The sequence below is a fragment of the Crinia signifera genome, chromosome 3 (assembly GCF_055691185.1).
Source record: "Crinia signifera chromosome 3, ASM5569118v1, whole genome shotgun sequence".
NCBI lineage: Eukaryota > Metazoa > Chordata > Amphibia > Anura > Myobatrachidae > Crinia > Crinia signifera.
In genome coordinates, this window is record NC_139219.1 from 250,874,799 (window position 1) to 250,890,844 (window position 16,046).

Sequence of the window (16,046 nt, forward strand, 5' to 3'; positions counted from 1 at the left end):
AATCACTATAACGATAACCGTCACAATTATATGAACGGAAACAGACGGCAACAGGATAACACTAGAAGATATAACACGCAACGGTGGCAACAGCCAGTCTTCGAAAACCATACCAACAATGATCGCCAAGAAAGATCTTTCAGGTCTCCTGTAAGACATCATAACGCTCCATATAACAGACTCCAAGGACGGTATCATAACGACCAACAAAGAAGACCCTACCGAGGACGAATCCCATCATTTAATGATGAATACAGACGTAACAGAAGTCGGATTCGATCATATCGGGATGTAAAGGAGGACACCCACCATGACCATACGTATGGCCACCCCCACAACAATCAACCGTTAGAAAGAAGACAGAGATACAGATCACCTACCCCATTAAGATCCAGGAGATCTTTCTCACATGAAAGACCAACTAAAAGTCATTTTTTAGGGGAAGGCAAGAGACCAATCAGACTTCAAAAAGAAGAAGTCCTATTCGACAGAATAGCATCCCCCAAAGGAACAAAAAGGATACTGAACTGCACAGAAGAAGAGGATGCAGAGGAGGACGAAAGAAGCCCAAAAAAGAGGAAAGGAGCATCACAACTAGCCAACCAAAAACAGGGCTTATTAACATCGCTGAGAGGGAATTATCCACCACCCAGATCTCTCTATTAAACAAAGGCCTCAAATTTGCTCCCGACTGCCATTTAGACAAATTCAACCTGTTCATAGACTTAAACAAATTTGTGAGGAATCTCACACTACAACGTCACTTTCTAAAAAACCCCATACCCGAACAACTGGAAGAAACCAAACCAAGAGTCTGCAACCCCTCCAAATTCTACCCAGTAGAATCAAGAGGGAGCCACCTTGATATTTTTTTCAATCTTGTCAATGAGGACTTTAAGAAAATTAAAACCACCAACACCAAATTCAATAGCAACCTGAACGGACAAGAGAAGAAAGCCTTACAACAACTGAAGAAAGACAAAGACATCGTCATCCGTAACGCGGATAAAGGAGGGGCGGTGGTGGTTCAATCTAAAGAAGAGTACCTAAAAGAAGCAGAAAACATATTACGAGACGGAATCACCTACAGGGAGCTTACAAACGACCCCACTGCCGAATTCCAAGAGGAACTGCACAAACTACTATTAGATGCGAAAAGCAAAAACCTCATCAGTGCCGAAGAATTCAATTATCTTTATGTGAAATACCCACTCATACCCAAGTTCTACCACATCCCGAAGGTACACAAGAACAAAGAAAGACCACCAGGGAGGCCCATTGTAGCAGGAATTCAGTCGCTCAGCAGCAATCTTTCCCATTTCATAGATATGTTACTCCAACCATATGTATCTGAAAATCCGTCACACTTAAAGGATTCAGGAAGCTTGCTCAACAAATTGACAACGGTATGTTGGGAACCAGACTACACTTGGATAACGGTGGACGTCCAAGCATTATATTCGTCCATACCACACGAAAAAGGAATTCAAGCCGTCAAAACCATCCTTTCAAAAGACAACAGAAAAACAAAAGAGGAAATTGACTTCATACTGTCAAGCATCAAATATATTCTCACACGGAACTTCTTCGAGTTTAATGGAAAGTTCCACCTCCAAACAACGGGGACGGCGATGGGGACGAAATTCGCCCCATCATACGCCAACCTTCTAATGTGGACATGGGAAGATCAACATCTACACAGTTCCCCATACCAACAACACATCAAGTTCTATATGAGGTATATTGATGATCTCATTTTCATATGGAGTGGTGACAACACAAAAATTAATGAATTCGTAACATCCTTGGACCATAATGAGTTCAACCTGAGATTCACCCACAAAACAAGCCAAACCAGCATAGACTATCTGGACCTCTGCCTCATGGGCACACCAGGGAAATTCATCTCGTCTAAAACACATTTCAAGGAAGTTGATGCAAACAGCTTCATCCCTTACAATAGCTGTCACCTTGCGAGATGGAAAGATGATGTCCCCTATGCCCAGTTCACAAGGCTAAGAAGGAACTGTACGAACATGGAAGACTTCTTAACACAAGCAGAAATGCTGGCAGGCCGTTTCCTTGAGAGAGGATACGATCCGGGGAAAATTGAAGAGGCTAAACAAAAAGCGAAACACAGATCGAGAGAAGAACTTTTGTCAACGAAACCCGAAACCACTACAGAGACCCGAAAATACCATCAAAGACCGTTCATTACACAATTCAACAAAGAGAACCACCTCATTAGAAGAGTACTCAATAAGCACTGGGACATTTTAAAGAAGGACAACATCCTGGGTCCAACCCTTCCATCTAAACCGAATCTGGTATTCAGAAGAGCAAAAAACCTCAAAAGCATGATAGCCCCAAGTACCATAAAAACCAAACAAGAACACCCTCCCAAACAAACGACCTTTCTTGGAAGCAACATCAGATGCACACCGTGCGGACACTGCATCTGTTGCAAACATATGGAAAAGGAAACATTCAAAACTAAAATACAACAAAAATCATATTCACTAAATGTGGCGTGTACATGCAAATCCACCTACGTAATCTACAGAATCACATGCAGCTGTGGAATGATATACATCGGAAAAACAAAGAGACAAATCAAACTAAGGATACAAGAGCACATCAGAAACATCAAACACAAGTTAACCTCGCATAGCCTCCCACGGCACTTCAATGAAAAACATGAATCCACAATCAACAAAAACAATTTCACATTTACCATATTAGAACATATAATCATTAACCCAAGAGGAGGAAACAGAGATGAGGATTTATCCAAAAAAGAAACCTTCTGGATCTATACCCTGAATGCTCTACAACCAATAGGACTTAACGAAAATTTAGATATCGTCTCCTTTCTAGGGACGAAATGAGTCATCCATAAGGCACCACACGACGATCCATCAGCAAAGAATGTAAATCCTACCAAAAAATGGTATATTAAAACCGGAATTCCCCAAACCAAGCCTGATCTACCCCAAGAAATCACAACCTAATGAAACATCTGACTAAGACAAACCGAAGAAAACAAATCTGAACAAATTACATTAAAAAAGAACTAACCCCTGACTCATTATATACATAAACACAAAGGACGAACTTCAGGGAAACATTAAGCAACACAAGTAACGACTGCACATTGAAAAATAACCTAGACACAGACAATATCACTTCAAAATTCACATTTTTTTATAAAAGTCACAAAACCACCTCTAGTAAAATATACTTAAAGATGTCTTTCACCTCAAAGACAATGAGCACCTAAATACGGCACGAAGCGTTATGCTCAAAGCCACCAAGTCAGTCACTAAAATTGAAGCCTTTATGCTAAAGTCACCAAATCACTCACTGGAGGAAGTCACCAAAATTGTAAAAATATGCTTATGCATACTCTGTGCATACAAGCATATCCACTTATCTAAAAATCTAATCACTCACGACGTATCAATACATCACCGTATGAAGCATAGAACTAAGGCACATGATAAAGGAAGTCACGATTTGGCACAAAGTATGAAGACACATCCCCCAACTATTAAAGGAACTCAGATTGCTCACGGTGTACCTCATTATGTAGTGAGCACCACTTTGATACACAAAAATAATCAAAAATGTATGTTAATAACTATTGTATTCAGAAAAACGCTACCTAACAACTACGGATCCATTCAAACAGCATGAAGGGACCATTGTAACAGATCTCTCTATGATGGTTTTATCTGTATTTTGCAAACTGTATTGTATCTCCACACCAATAAGGAGAAACAATAATGTCACCCAAACACTGCAGATTCAAGAAACTTACTTAATGAATATGAAAACACTGTACCTTGCAAACTGTATTGTATCTCCGCATTAATAAGGAGAAATAACAATGTCATCCAAACACTGCAGATGTAAGAAACTGATGTAACAAATATGAAATTACTGTATAGTGGTTATGAAATATGAAATTACTGTAAAACAGTGTACAATAGGCAAATGTTAATGGCAAACTATTCAGAGGAGTAATAAAAGAACACAAAACACTGTAAACATATATCTATCACTCACCGTTTTTAGTGTAAAATATCTCACGCCAAACACAAACTTCCAGTGTAAAAGAAACTGTTAGTCCTAAGGAGGCATATACAAATCAAGTAAAAAGAACAGCCCCGCAAGAATAAGGAACCTCATAGTATTAATAATGGAGCGCATTTGGAACGCAAACATTCACTAAGGGAAGTCAGCTGAATCAGGAAGTAAATGTCACCAATAAATGAAACGCACTTGGAACGCAAACAGGCGTCCAATACAGCACACACCGTTAGAAATCACGTCACCGCTAACAGGAAGGAAACCCCGACAGGCTAAAGATGAAGTGGAACGCACGTGGAACGCAAACGGCGTTCAGACGGCACCGCTTCTCTAAAAATGAATTTTTCCACAGGGGACACCGAATCCCCAGTTTAGCAAAGCCCCATACAGATAGAGATCCCTCCCAAAACTAGTAGTCATCACCACAAAGGGGTTAAACCGAGGGAAACACCCGAAATTAAAACCGGAAGTGATGTCAGGCACCTCTAGCTTTATATGGTGCTCAGACCAACAGAAGTCTGAAAGCAGACACTGGGAGGTAGCGATTCACACACCACTGGTAAGTCCTTGCATACATTTGGCACTTTTTGAAATGATAGAGGATCACTGTAAGCTCCATCTGAATAGTTTTCCATACTCTTAGACAACTGTAAAATGTCAAAGTATAACCCTTGTCTAACTGTAACTAGTTTGGATTGTATCACTGTAATTACAACAGATGAAAGTTCTGTATTAGAGCATAACTTATGTCAAAGTATAACTCATTTAAATGTATCATTATGATAGTGTTATAGCAAGAACAAATGAACATAATGCAAAATCAGTAAATATGTCACGCTACAGAGTGTATGTATTTAGCCCTTTGATATAGGTGCCATATGACTGCCCCACCACTAGGGGAATGGAAATAATCCTTTGCACATAATTCAAATAATCCTCAGGACAGATAAAATTAGAGAAACCCTCTAAATACTTCTAACAGTGTCCTGATTTATAATTATAAAAACAATAGGACAAAACACACAATTTTTTAAAAAAAAAATTAAAAATAAAAATTTATTATTTAGGTGTCCGCCGAAAAATTTGGACAGTGCAACTCATATAAAGGATCCGACAGAAAATTGTTGGACAGGTTTATCAGCATTAAAAGGGTACGTACTCTTCAGCAAATTCAATACGGTGTATCCCATCCTTGTCCGGTGGATAACCGGTTTAGAAACTGTAAATAAACACCTAGAATATGTGTTTATCTAAAATGTAAAATTTATCATTCAGGTGCTCTTCAAAACCCTTGAACAGTGCTATACGTATAAATACTGGACAGATCTCTGTATGACAGACCTTTAAACACCATAGGGTATGTACTCAACAGGAAGTTTAACAGGGTACCTCCTGCTTACCGTAACCTATCCTATATACACATGTCCCCCCTCCACCAGACTTTTTATGTTTGTATATGTTTTAAATTTTTTAGACGTCATCCAAGCGTCATAAGAAGTTTTAAATTAATTCAACCTGAGATCTTTCATAAAGCTCAGATTCCCGGTATGTAAACAAAACTCAGCATACCACTAAATATTGTACCCTAAAATTAAAAATATTTAAAGGGCTTTCTATATTCTTATAGAGTCTACTACCCCTGAGGAAGCCGTTCGTCGGCGAAACGCGTTGGGTCTCGACTCATTTGGAAACATATGAATTATAATTTTACTATTTTTATGTGAAAACTGTCCGATATTGACTTTATTGTACCTTTTAAATAAAATTTGTTTAAAAATCGCAAATTGGTATCCACTATTGAATGTCACAAAAAGGTGGAGGTTCTTATATAGCGCTCTCTATATTCAACACACCTACATATATATATATATATTCATGTGCTGCAAGCACATGAATAAAAATAGCATGCCCCTTCATAGAAAAAAAAAATCAGATTCAGCATTGAATACACTCTTGGCGAATTCCACTAAAAACCCCATTGAAAACCACTGGCGAATCGCGGAGAATCACAAACAGAGAATCGCCAGACATTCGCTCTTCATTTGCAGAGAATTGTGTCCATTGAATAGGGCGAATTGTTTTTTCTGTGAGAAAATTCCCTGTAAACCCGGCGAATTGCCTGATTCCACAGAAAACATGGCGAATCAGAGGCATTGAATACTGGCCAATGTGTCATCACAAATAAAAACTTGTACTACACATGCACCAGGTCTGAAACAGATTTTCTTTTTACTTAATTTTTTTTCTGTAATGGGGCATACACACAGGGAGATTTGGTCAAGAGATATGTTCTGAGTAATTTAATGCCTGATTCAGACCTGTTTGCTAGGCTGCATATACACTAACATGCGAGGGGATATGTTCGTGAACACAATCCCTCACATGTGGCCGCCCGGCCAAAAAATCATTCAATAGACGCAAACTGGACTTACGTTTATCCTGCACGGTGACGGACGAAAAGGGGATAGACGCTGACATGTGATGTCAGCCTCCCGCCCTGAGAAGGCATGGACATGCTTGCATACCCAGGGGACGCTGCCACCCTCTGCCCTCCTCCATTAAGCTTCAAAACTCCCCCCCCCCCCCCCCCGAGCGAATGACATCGGGGGAAGGGGACAAGTTCGTACCCTAAGGAATGGGTCTGAATTGGCCCCTTAGTGTGGGAGATTTTCCAAAGGCTAGATCTCCCATACACACTGAGAGACTTGTAGAAGAGATTTGTGCTGGGCGATGTAGTATGGTAGATTTATTAATTTACATAATGGGTGGGTATTACAGGACTAAGGTTGACACAGATCACTCAGATCGCTCAGATTGCTTCATAAAACACAGGCAATTTGCAGTTTCTTGCTAAGTGATCTGACCGGATATACTGTATACAGGTACTGCATGCTTGATTGATGTAAACCAGCGATAGAAACTAGTGGGGCCGCACATCACCATCGCTATGGGACATACACACTGAGCAATTTGTGTTTCATTTCTAAGCAATTTAGCCAAATTGCTTAGAAATGTCCTCGTGTGTATGCCCTATAAGATTAATTTATAGGATTTTAGATAACAGAAAAGATTATGTCACTTTATTACCATGTTAATTTATTACTGTGAATGAAGTATGAACATCTACAGTATATGGGCCCTGGTATGTATGCCTTGTTAGGCATGGTATACTAATTAATTACATTTCTGGCAGTGGAAAAACTTGCGGGTGGTGAGACTAGGTGCATAAATATAATTTGTGCCCCCTCCTCCACCCCAAGCTCATAAAATGCAACATGGCATTTGTTGACAGGGTGAGGCTTAGGGTGACAGGGAGAGGCAGGGGGAAGCAGAGTCCATAACTTGCTGGGTTAGCAACCCAAACAGCTCTAAATAATCAAGTCTTATATACACACACACACGTTATGTTCCTACATGCTTATGAGTTGTAGTGGGCATGTAGGAATTGCGAGAGGATAGGCTGCCACTGCCTCTCTCTCCCCAGCTCTGCACTGAGCAGAGTGTGCTGGGCAGGGAAGAGAGGCTGTGCTGCGGCAGAAGCCTGTCATCTCTCTACCCACTGCTTGCAATGGGGGAGGGGGGAGCGATACCTGGGCCACTCCACCTGATCTGGGTCCGGGTAAAAGTGAACACACCACCCCCTTCCAGTGCCACGGAGGCTGATGCATACTCACCTTTCAAAGCGGTGTATTTTTCCTCCAGCGTGTTGGGATTCAGTTATCTGCAGCAGCAGTGTGTTTAAGGACATATAAAAGTGTGTGGAACCCCTGCCAGTAGGGATGGCCTTTGACCATCGATAATTCAAAATCATTGATGGATTATGGCCGATGTTGAATACATTTGCCTTCGATTGGGGAGAACCAGATGGTTTCCCTACATCGATGGCATAGTAGAAACAATGTTTCTTTGGTACTTGTTTCCTAGCACGGCGCACATCGTGGTTAATCGCATACCTTAAGTTAAGGTAATTTAAGGTATGCGATGGACGGGATGGACGCGATTTTCTGTCAATTAAGAGCCTTTATTGCCGGCAAGGATGAAATCGCATTGATCGCATCCATCGCATGCCATTATAATGTCATGCGATGCGATCGACGCGATCAACGCGATTTTACATAGGGAACAATGTTAAATGCCCCAATGGACCCGATTTTTTTATTGTATACCCATCCTTATGGGTAATTTGTATGGGAAATGGCCCCCCATTGTTAACGCCACCCCACTATTGACGCCAACCCAAAGCGCGGCGAGCGCAGCGAGCCCACGAGGGGTGGCGGTACGCGTCCTCCGACCTTTTCATACCCCCACTATCCACGTTGGCGTGGAGTTGATTTTATAAAGTGTGGCAAGCGCAGCGAGCCACCGAGCCCGAAGCGTGGCGAGCACAGCGACCCCCGCAATGGGACGCGTAATACCTGTGAAGTAATGCTCGCTGCGCTCCCCACACTTTATAGAATAAACTCCACGCTGACGTGGATAGTGGGGGTATGAAAAGGTCGGAGGACGCGTAACACCGCCGCTCGCCGCGCTTCGGGTTGGCATCAATACTGGGGTGGCGTTAACAATGGGGGGGCATTTAACCCATACGGGGGGTATGCAATAAAAATTGGTGTGTACGGTGTATTTTACATTGGTCCCAATGTAAAAATGGGTCTCAGGGACCATTTTACATTGAGTCCAATGTAAAAATCGTGTCGATCGCGTTGATTGCATAGCATGCGATTTGGTTGCATGCGATGTGATCAACGTGATTTTTTAGGTCCCGATCAATGCAATTAAAATCGCTGGCGCCGTGCTAGGAAGCAAGTACCGTTTCTTTTTTTTTTTTTTTAAGGAGCGGGGACACATAGCATAGCTCCGCCCCCAACACCCAGAAGCCCCGCCCCTGCATTTTGATTGGTCCTCTGGCCATTCAGTCAAAGGTGATGGATAACCATCGATAGCTAAAACTATTGATGGTTATCCATAACATAGTTTCTGCCTATCGATGGCTGGGTGCAGAATCGCCATCAATGGCAACCATCAATGGTGACTGCACCGATGGCGACTTTCTCGGCTCCTGATTGGCCGCTAGGCGGACAATAGAATCATTCAGTGGAGAGGCGTGGAAGATGAAAGATCTCTGCGCCGCTCCACAGTCCGATGCGGGGAGCTGCCGGAATCGCCTGCATGTGACAGAAGACCAGGTTTACAGCGGATCAAGAGGACAGATCTTTGCAGGAGGACCTGGGTGAGTTGGATTTCCTTCCACAGGTCCCCCATGGATTTCTTCGGACCCTGACCAGACGCCGACAAAGACGCCGCCGACATGGACCTGGACATCAACATGGAGCCGAACTCTGACATGGACCAGGAGCAGGACACCGGACCAAGACCCAGGGACCTACCGACGGACTCAAGTTAGGTAAGTATCAGTATGTATGGGCTTTGGATGTATTTTTATTGTGTGTCAGTGTGTTTATTTGACAATTTTTATTACTGTGGAACTACAAGTGCCAGCGGGCCCTTTAATGCCCCGCATTCTGGGACTTGTGGTTCTCCAAGTCCCAGCATGCGGGGAGGCTTGCAGGGACTCATAGTTCCACAGTAAAAGACAATAGTTTTTATTCTATTTTTTTTACACTGAATGAGCCCGGTGACCACCGCACAGGGTCACCGGGGACAGTACCAGGCTTCAGCCTGGTCAGAAAAGTCCTGGAGGGGGGGACCTCTTAATTGGGGGGGTCCCCACTTCGCAGGGCCCCTGGCCAGGCTGACTGGTCAGTAGTTTTGGCTGTGGGACCTTATCTAATAAGTGTCTCCCGGCTGTGACATTACCCTGCTGGCTGGTTTGGCCTGGGGCTGGTTCTTAAAATACGGGGGACCCCTAGTCATTTTGTCCCCTTATTTTGGTAACCAGCCCCGATCCTGGAACCTGGGGATGGTTTTAAAAAATCGGGGAACCCCTATTTGTCGGGTTTTTTGTTTTTTTATTACGGACCCGGGCTCTTTCAGCCTGATGCTAGTTACAGCTGTGGGGGGGGGACCCCACGCTGTTTTTTTAAATGCATTTATTTATTTTTCCCAAACATTTTTTACACCTTGCAGCCTGCACGGATCTGACTGATCCATGCAGACTGCCTGTAGGAATTCGTATTAGCGGCCGTTAATACGAAGTAATACGACATCAGAAGGGTTACAAAGCAGTCGTATTTGACTGCTTTGTAAATTCCCCTCCGGAACACGACTTTGCATATGACGTATGCCGTCGTAGTCATTCGTATCAAGAATACGAATACAATTTTTTGTATTCGTATTCTTAGTAAATTTCCCCCAAAACCTCTGTGGTGGCTGGCCACGCCTCTAAGCATGGGCACTACCACTGCAATCCTCCAGTATGCCCTTGATGCTCCAGTCCAACAGTTAGGGGGAGATTCTCTAATGTAAAAATGCTGTAAAAACCCCGTTATCTGGGTCTGGGTTTTTACCGCATTTCGGGATGCTCTAAGCAAGTACAGAGCTGTGCTGCCCGGACCTGTGACCTCCTCCCTGCACTGATCCTCTTCCGGGTGCAGGGAGGAGGAGAGCCCGGCACAGCAGCAGCAGCATCGGGTGTGGGAGGGAGGGGGAGCCGCTGGGACCTACTGGGACCCGGCGACTCTCACCGCAAAGGACAGCTCTTAACGCAAGAGCTGTCCTTTGCTATAATTATCGCATATGTTACTGCATATGCGATAATTATGTATGCGAAGAGAGGTAAAGGGGGGAGGAGCTGAACGGCGAATATTAGAGAATCTCGCCCTTAGTAAGAGTGTGTTGAACAGACCCAACATACAACATATGTATAATTTGTTACCTTTTTAGATTTGCACCTTAAATTGTCAAGGATAGTGTCATAAAAGATAATTCATTTTTCATGTGGAAAAGTTTTGTTCTGCAATGTGGCACTTCCCATATTTGTCCTGTTTGTCACTAGCTTACTGTACTGCAACATAATCTTAGGCATCGGTCCTCAGGACGCCATAGCAACAGTCCCTAGCACCCTGCACAGTACAAGTCTCCTCACAGAGGGGCAGATTTATTAAGCCCAGTGAAATGATAAAGCAGCTGGTACTTTATGACCAGCTAATTAGCTCCTAACTGCCCTGATACAGGATGGGTTTAAAAAATGACCGCTAGGAGCTTATTGGACAGTGATAAAGCATCAGCTGCTTCATCACTACACTGGGTTTAATAAATTTGCCCCACAATCACAAGTGAAATAATTAGCTCCACCTGTGGATTTTTTCAAATGTGTTAGTGAGAAATAAATACACCTGTGCACCTGCCAGGAGACCTGAAAAATGTGAACAGTTCCTTACTATTAGCAGACTCAATTTACCTGATGGTCCCATTGGTCCTTGATCACCTTTTGGCCCTGGCAGAGGGGTACAGCAATCACAGCAGTTAAAGAAAAAATCAGCTGTTTCAAGAGTGAAATTGTCAAAAGGGTAAAGGGTAGTGGCAGTTCTGAAATCAGGGTTAGAAGTGGCAGGTTCAGTGGTGGTGTCACTGGTTTCAGCTAGATCAGTGATAAGAGTCTCCTCTGTTGGTGGAGCAACTGAAGTCTCGAAAGCATTCCCGATCTCCATGTTATACACTTTCTTAGTGTACTTTATCGGCTGAGTCGTTTTTGCTTCCAAGTAAATGGTTGCAACTACAGTTATAAAAGTAGCTGTGGGCCAAGATAAAGTTCCCATTCTTGTATCTGCGAAAAAGGGAAATGAATGCATTATTCATGCCAAGCTTCTATATTTCAGTGGGTTTCCTGTGAACAATATGGTATTATGGAAACTAGATTTAAAATGTGTATACAATATGCAAGGTCTTTGTGCCAATCCTGTCTGTGATCTCCTGCCTGACACTTCCATCTAGGCCGCTCATTGTGCGACTGGATTTATAGTGCTGAGAAGCGAGGCCAATGTAGACAAATGTGTCAATGTAGAATTACAGTAATGCTGAAAATGTACCCAACTCTACCATTAAACCTCTGACTGAAAGACTGCTTTTACATCTAAACACTACATATACACTGAAAATGACATCACAGAAAATAAAATGGTCCACAGCTTGCAAACACCTTAAGTAAGCAGTAATATTTTAACTCTTCGTGCGGCTTTAATGTATAAACCGTCAGGATAGATTAGGCTAATCAGCAAAAGGTATATTTAAATGAAAAGTGTAGTATTCAGCTACTTGTCAAGCCTAAGGGGCCAATTCAGACATACGAATTCTGGCCTGTCTCTGATGGTGTGGGTCTGCGCATGTGCATATTTGTGCATGTGCAAACCCCCTGAGGGAATGCCTTTGCTGTGTTTTGTACTCACCAGGATGTTTACAAAATGATTTGCAGCCAGGAGAGTGATAAACAGCCAGCCAATCAGCTACTGCCTGACATGTCACAGGCTTTGTTTGAAAAATGTAAGACAGGAGCTGATTGGCTGGTTGTTTATCACTCTCCATTTTATAGCTTTTGAAGCTTAGTGCATCTGGCCCATGGGGCGGTGGCTCGGGTCATCCCAGTGTGGGGTCTTCCCTTATGCGTGTGCCCATGAAAATGTTGGGCGTTCCCATGGAAACGCTGTGCATGCCACTTCATACGCAGGCATACCCATGCCTGTTTGGGTCAGGTGAGCAACATCACATGACGTCAGCGCCTGCCCAGAATTCGTCAGAAAGCAGCCATATGAAGAGTAAGCCCTGCGTTACTTTTCATACTGAACAGAGAAAAAAATCATTCGATGGTGAGTAACCATCAAATGATTTTTCCTTTGTGTTGTCTCATGCTAGTGCATGTGTAAGCGTATGCATTAGCTTGCAGCATAGCGCAGGGCTTTGGGCAGCAGGGTGGGCGTGCATTCGGCGGGGTGGTATTTATCTACAGGCTAGGCAATGAATATACACAGCCAAGCGAGCAGGTTTGAATTACCCCCTAAGTTGAATTCTACCTCCCAAAACTGAACAGTCAATTAGGTCTGTGCAATTTCTTGGAGGACCACAAAACATCTACAGCACTGTGCTAACTAACTAACTAAATAACTAACTAAATAACTAAATAAATGAATACATGAATAAATAAGCATTGTTATTTATTATTTATATTGGTACTTGTTTCCTAGCATGGCCACAATCTTGGGCATCGTGTACCTTTAAGTTAAGGTACACGATGCCCGCGATGGACCCGATTTCCTTTGAAATCAGGTCCATTTTGCCGGCAAAGGAAAAATCGGGGGCATCGCGTCGGTCGGGACCATTAACATTGGCCCCGACGCGACCAACGCGATGCCCCCGATTTTACCATAGGCTTCAATGTTAAAATAATTTTTAACATTGAAATCGGGAGCATCGCGTCGGTCTTGTGCCATTATAATGGCACAAGATGAGATGGACTTGATTAAGACCATCTCACATAGTAAAAAATTTGAAATGGGCCAATATGACCCATTTCACATTATATATGGCCCCGTCGTCACCCCACAATTGATGTGAACCCGAAGCGTGGCGAGCGAAGTGAGCCCGCGAGGGGCGGCGGTGCACATCCTCCGACCTTTTCATTCCCCTACTATCCACGTCGGCGTGGAGTTGAGAATATAAAGTGTGGCGAGCGCAGCGAGCCACCGAGCCCGAAGCGTGGCGAGCGGACGCGTATACATGTGAAGTTATACGCGTCCCCTCACGGGGCTCGCTGCGCTCACCACGCTTCGGACTCGGTGGCTCGCTGCGCTCGCCACACTTTATATTCTCAACTCCACGCCGATGTGGATAGTAGGGGAATGAAAAGGTCGGAGGACGCGCACCGCCGCCCCTCGCGGGCTCGCTGCGCTCGCCACGCTTTGGGTTGGAGTGGGGTTATGGTATTAAATTTGGGGGTCTAGGGAATATTTTACATTGAATCCAATGTAAAATCTGGTCCCAGGGACCCTATTCACATTTGATTCAATTAAAAAATCGGGTCGGTCGCATCGCATGCGACCAAATCGCATGCGATGCGACCGACGCAATTTTTCCGACACGACCACCCCGATGAAAATCGGGGTGGCCGTGCTAGGAAACAAGTACCTTTTAATTATTACTGTAAATTATTATTAATAAGAATAATACTGTAAATGCAGTTTTATAGTATTATTCTAAGCAAGCTTGCAATAAGGAAGCAAGTCTCTGGCTCCTTTCTATGTTATGTATGCTTTCTCTGTCAACCTGGGGATGAAAGTAACTCCCATGAGGGATCTGCAGAGAAAGACGGACAGGAATATTTTACCTCTGATGAAATTTTCCAAGAACTAGTGTAACAAGAATCTATAGAGCAAATCTGTATACCCTATTAGATAATAAAAGGGTTGCCAAGTATATGATGAGTTGGATTTATTGGGTGTTCATTTTATCAGGCAACTTTTACTAAATACTTTGTTTTAGATTTCTGGCTTCTCATTTGCCTTTAGTTATAGTATGTATATAAATCATTGGGCAGAAGTTTTTATGATTGTTGACGATTATGATTGCTGCGATTTATGCATTGTATTCAGTTCAACCCACTGTCTCTCTCCAGGCAATGGAAATAAACGGAAGTATATTTGCCTGGTGATATAAATGAAAAGTACATTAGGAAACTAAAAATACAATATGTATACAATAACAACAATAAATGTAAATCATCTTAAAAAACATTTTTTTTATATTTTGTCTAAGTGCTGGAAGAAAACTAATTCTAAAATTGTTGTACCGTTTATGGAACTAGTATTTTGTATTAGTTACTAGACTAATAATATACTACAGATAACAAAATGTCTATTACCGACACTTCCCAATCTCATAGTCTATGGAACAATTGCAGGTATGGTATAGCTCACAGACAATATCTAGTAAGACAGTGAATAGATCGACACCAAAAGTTAGACATGATTTAGTTAAACATTGCCAAAAGCTCCACATGATATTGACTAAAGTTAGACATGTATTAGACATTGACAAAAGCTACACATGCATTATTTAGACATTGACAAAAGTTAGACATGTATTAGTTAAATATTGACAAAAGTTAGACATACATTAGTTAGATGTTGACAAAAGCTACACATGCATGTTAGACATTTATAAAAGATAGACATGCTTTAGTTAGACATTGACAAAAGCTACACATGCATAAGTTAGACACTGACAAAAGATGGACATGCATTAGTCTGACAGTGACAAAAGTAAAGACATAAGTAAAATGTCCACATGGAAAATCAATATGTGTACATGGGCACAGTATAAGTGTACTGTGTCCTCTTGCATGGTTCGCTGCACTCACCAGGCACAATTCTATTCTCCCTTTATGCCCCCTTGGATAGAAAAGTATGAACAAATCGGATTAAAAAAAGGTTGGTTGTCGTGATATTGAGTGCGTTGGCATGTCTAACTAATGCATGTCTAACATTTGTCAGTGTCTAACTAATGCATGTCTAACTTTTGGTGTAGACCTTTTGATTGACTGATTACAGATTCCCCATAAGCTTGCTTTTCAGATGGACCTTTTTTAAATGCTATTAGCAGTTTTAAAAAAATCAACCACACTGGAGAGTGGATTTCAAACATAGTAATATAAAAACATAGAATGAGATGGCAGATAAAAACCACTTGGTCCATCTAGTCTGCCCCTTTTATTGCTCACTTCTACCCAGAGGAGTTTTAAGAGCGGAGAAGGCCATGTGCAGCCTCCTCCAGCCAAGCCCCCACCTTTGTTCTGAGAGCAGGGCAGTGTAGTGGCATTTGAGAACTAGAGCACTCAGTCCCTACTGCACATGTGCAAATTGCCGGAACAATGGCCCAGTGGCCATTTTCCCAGCGATATTTGTATTGCTGATGCTGCCGGCAGCAGTGCAGCATTGTGGAGTTTGAGCAAAGAGTGTTCAGACTCCACTGCGAATGCACAGATCACTGAAAAAAATGTCCGCCAC

The 16,046-nt window shown here is 42.6% G+C and overlaps 1 protein-coding gene across 1 annotated transcript in view; it reads right to left on the reverse strand.

The window, feature by feature from the left end:
* Positions 1 to 11,884, reverse strand: part of OTOL1 (otolin 1) — a 49,662-nt gene extending 37,778 nt beyond the window's left edge. Inside the window, exon 1 of the mRNA XM_083177840.1 lies at positions 11,453 to 11,884. Coding sequence (XP_083033966.1) covers positions 11,453 to 11,843 — 391 coding nt within the window. The 5' untranslated portion in view covers positions 11,844 to 11,884. The remainder of the gene's footprint in view (positions 1 to 11,452) is intronic.
* Between the last annotated feature and the right edge of the window lie 4,162 nt (positions 11,885 to 16,046).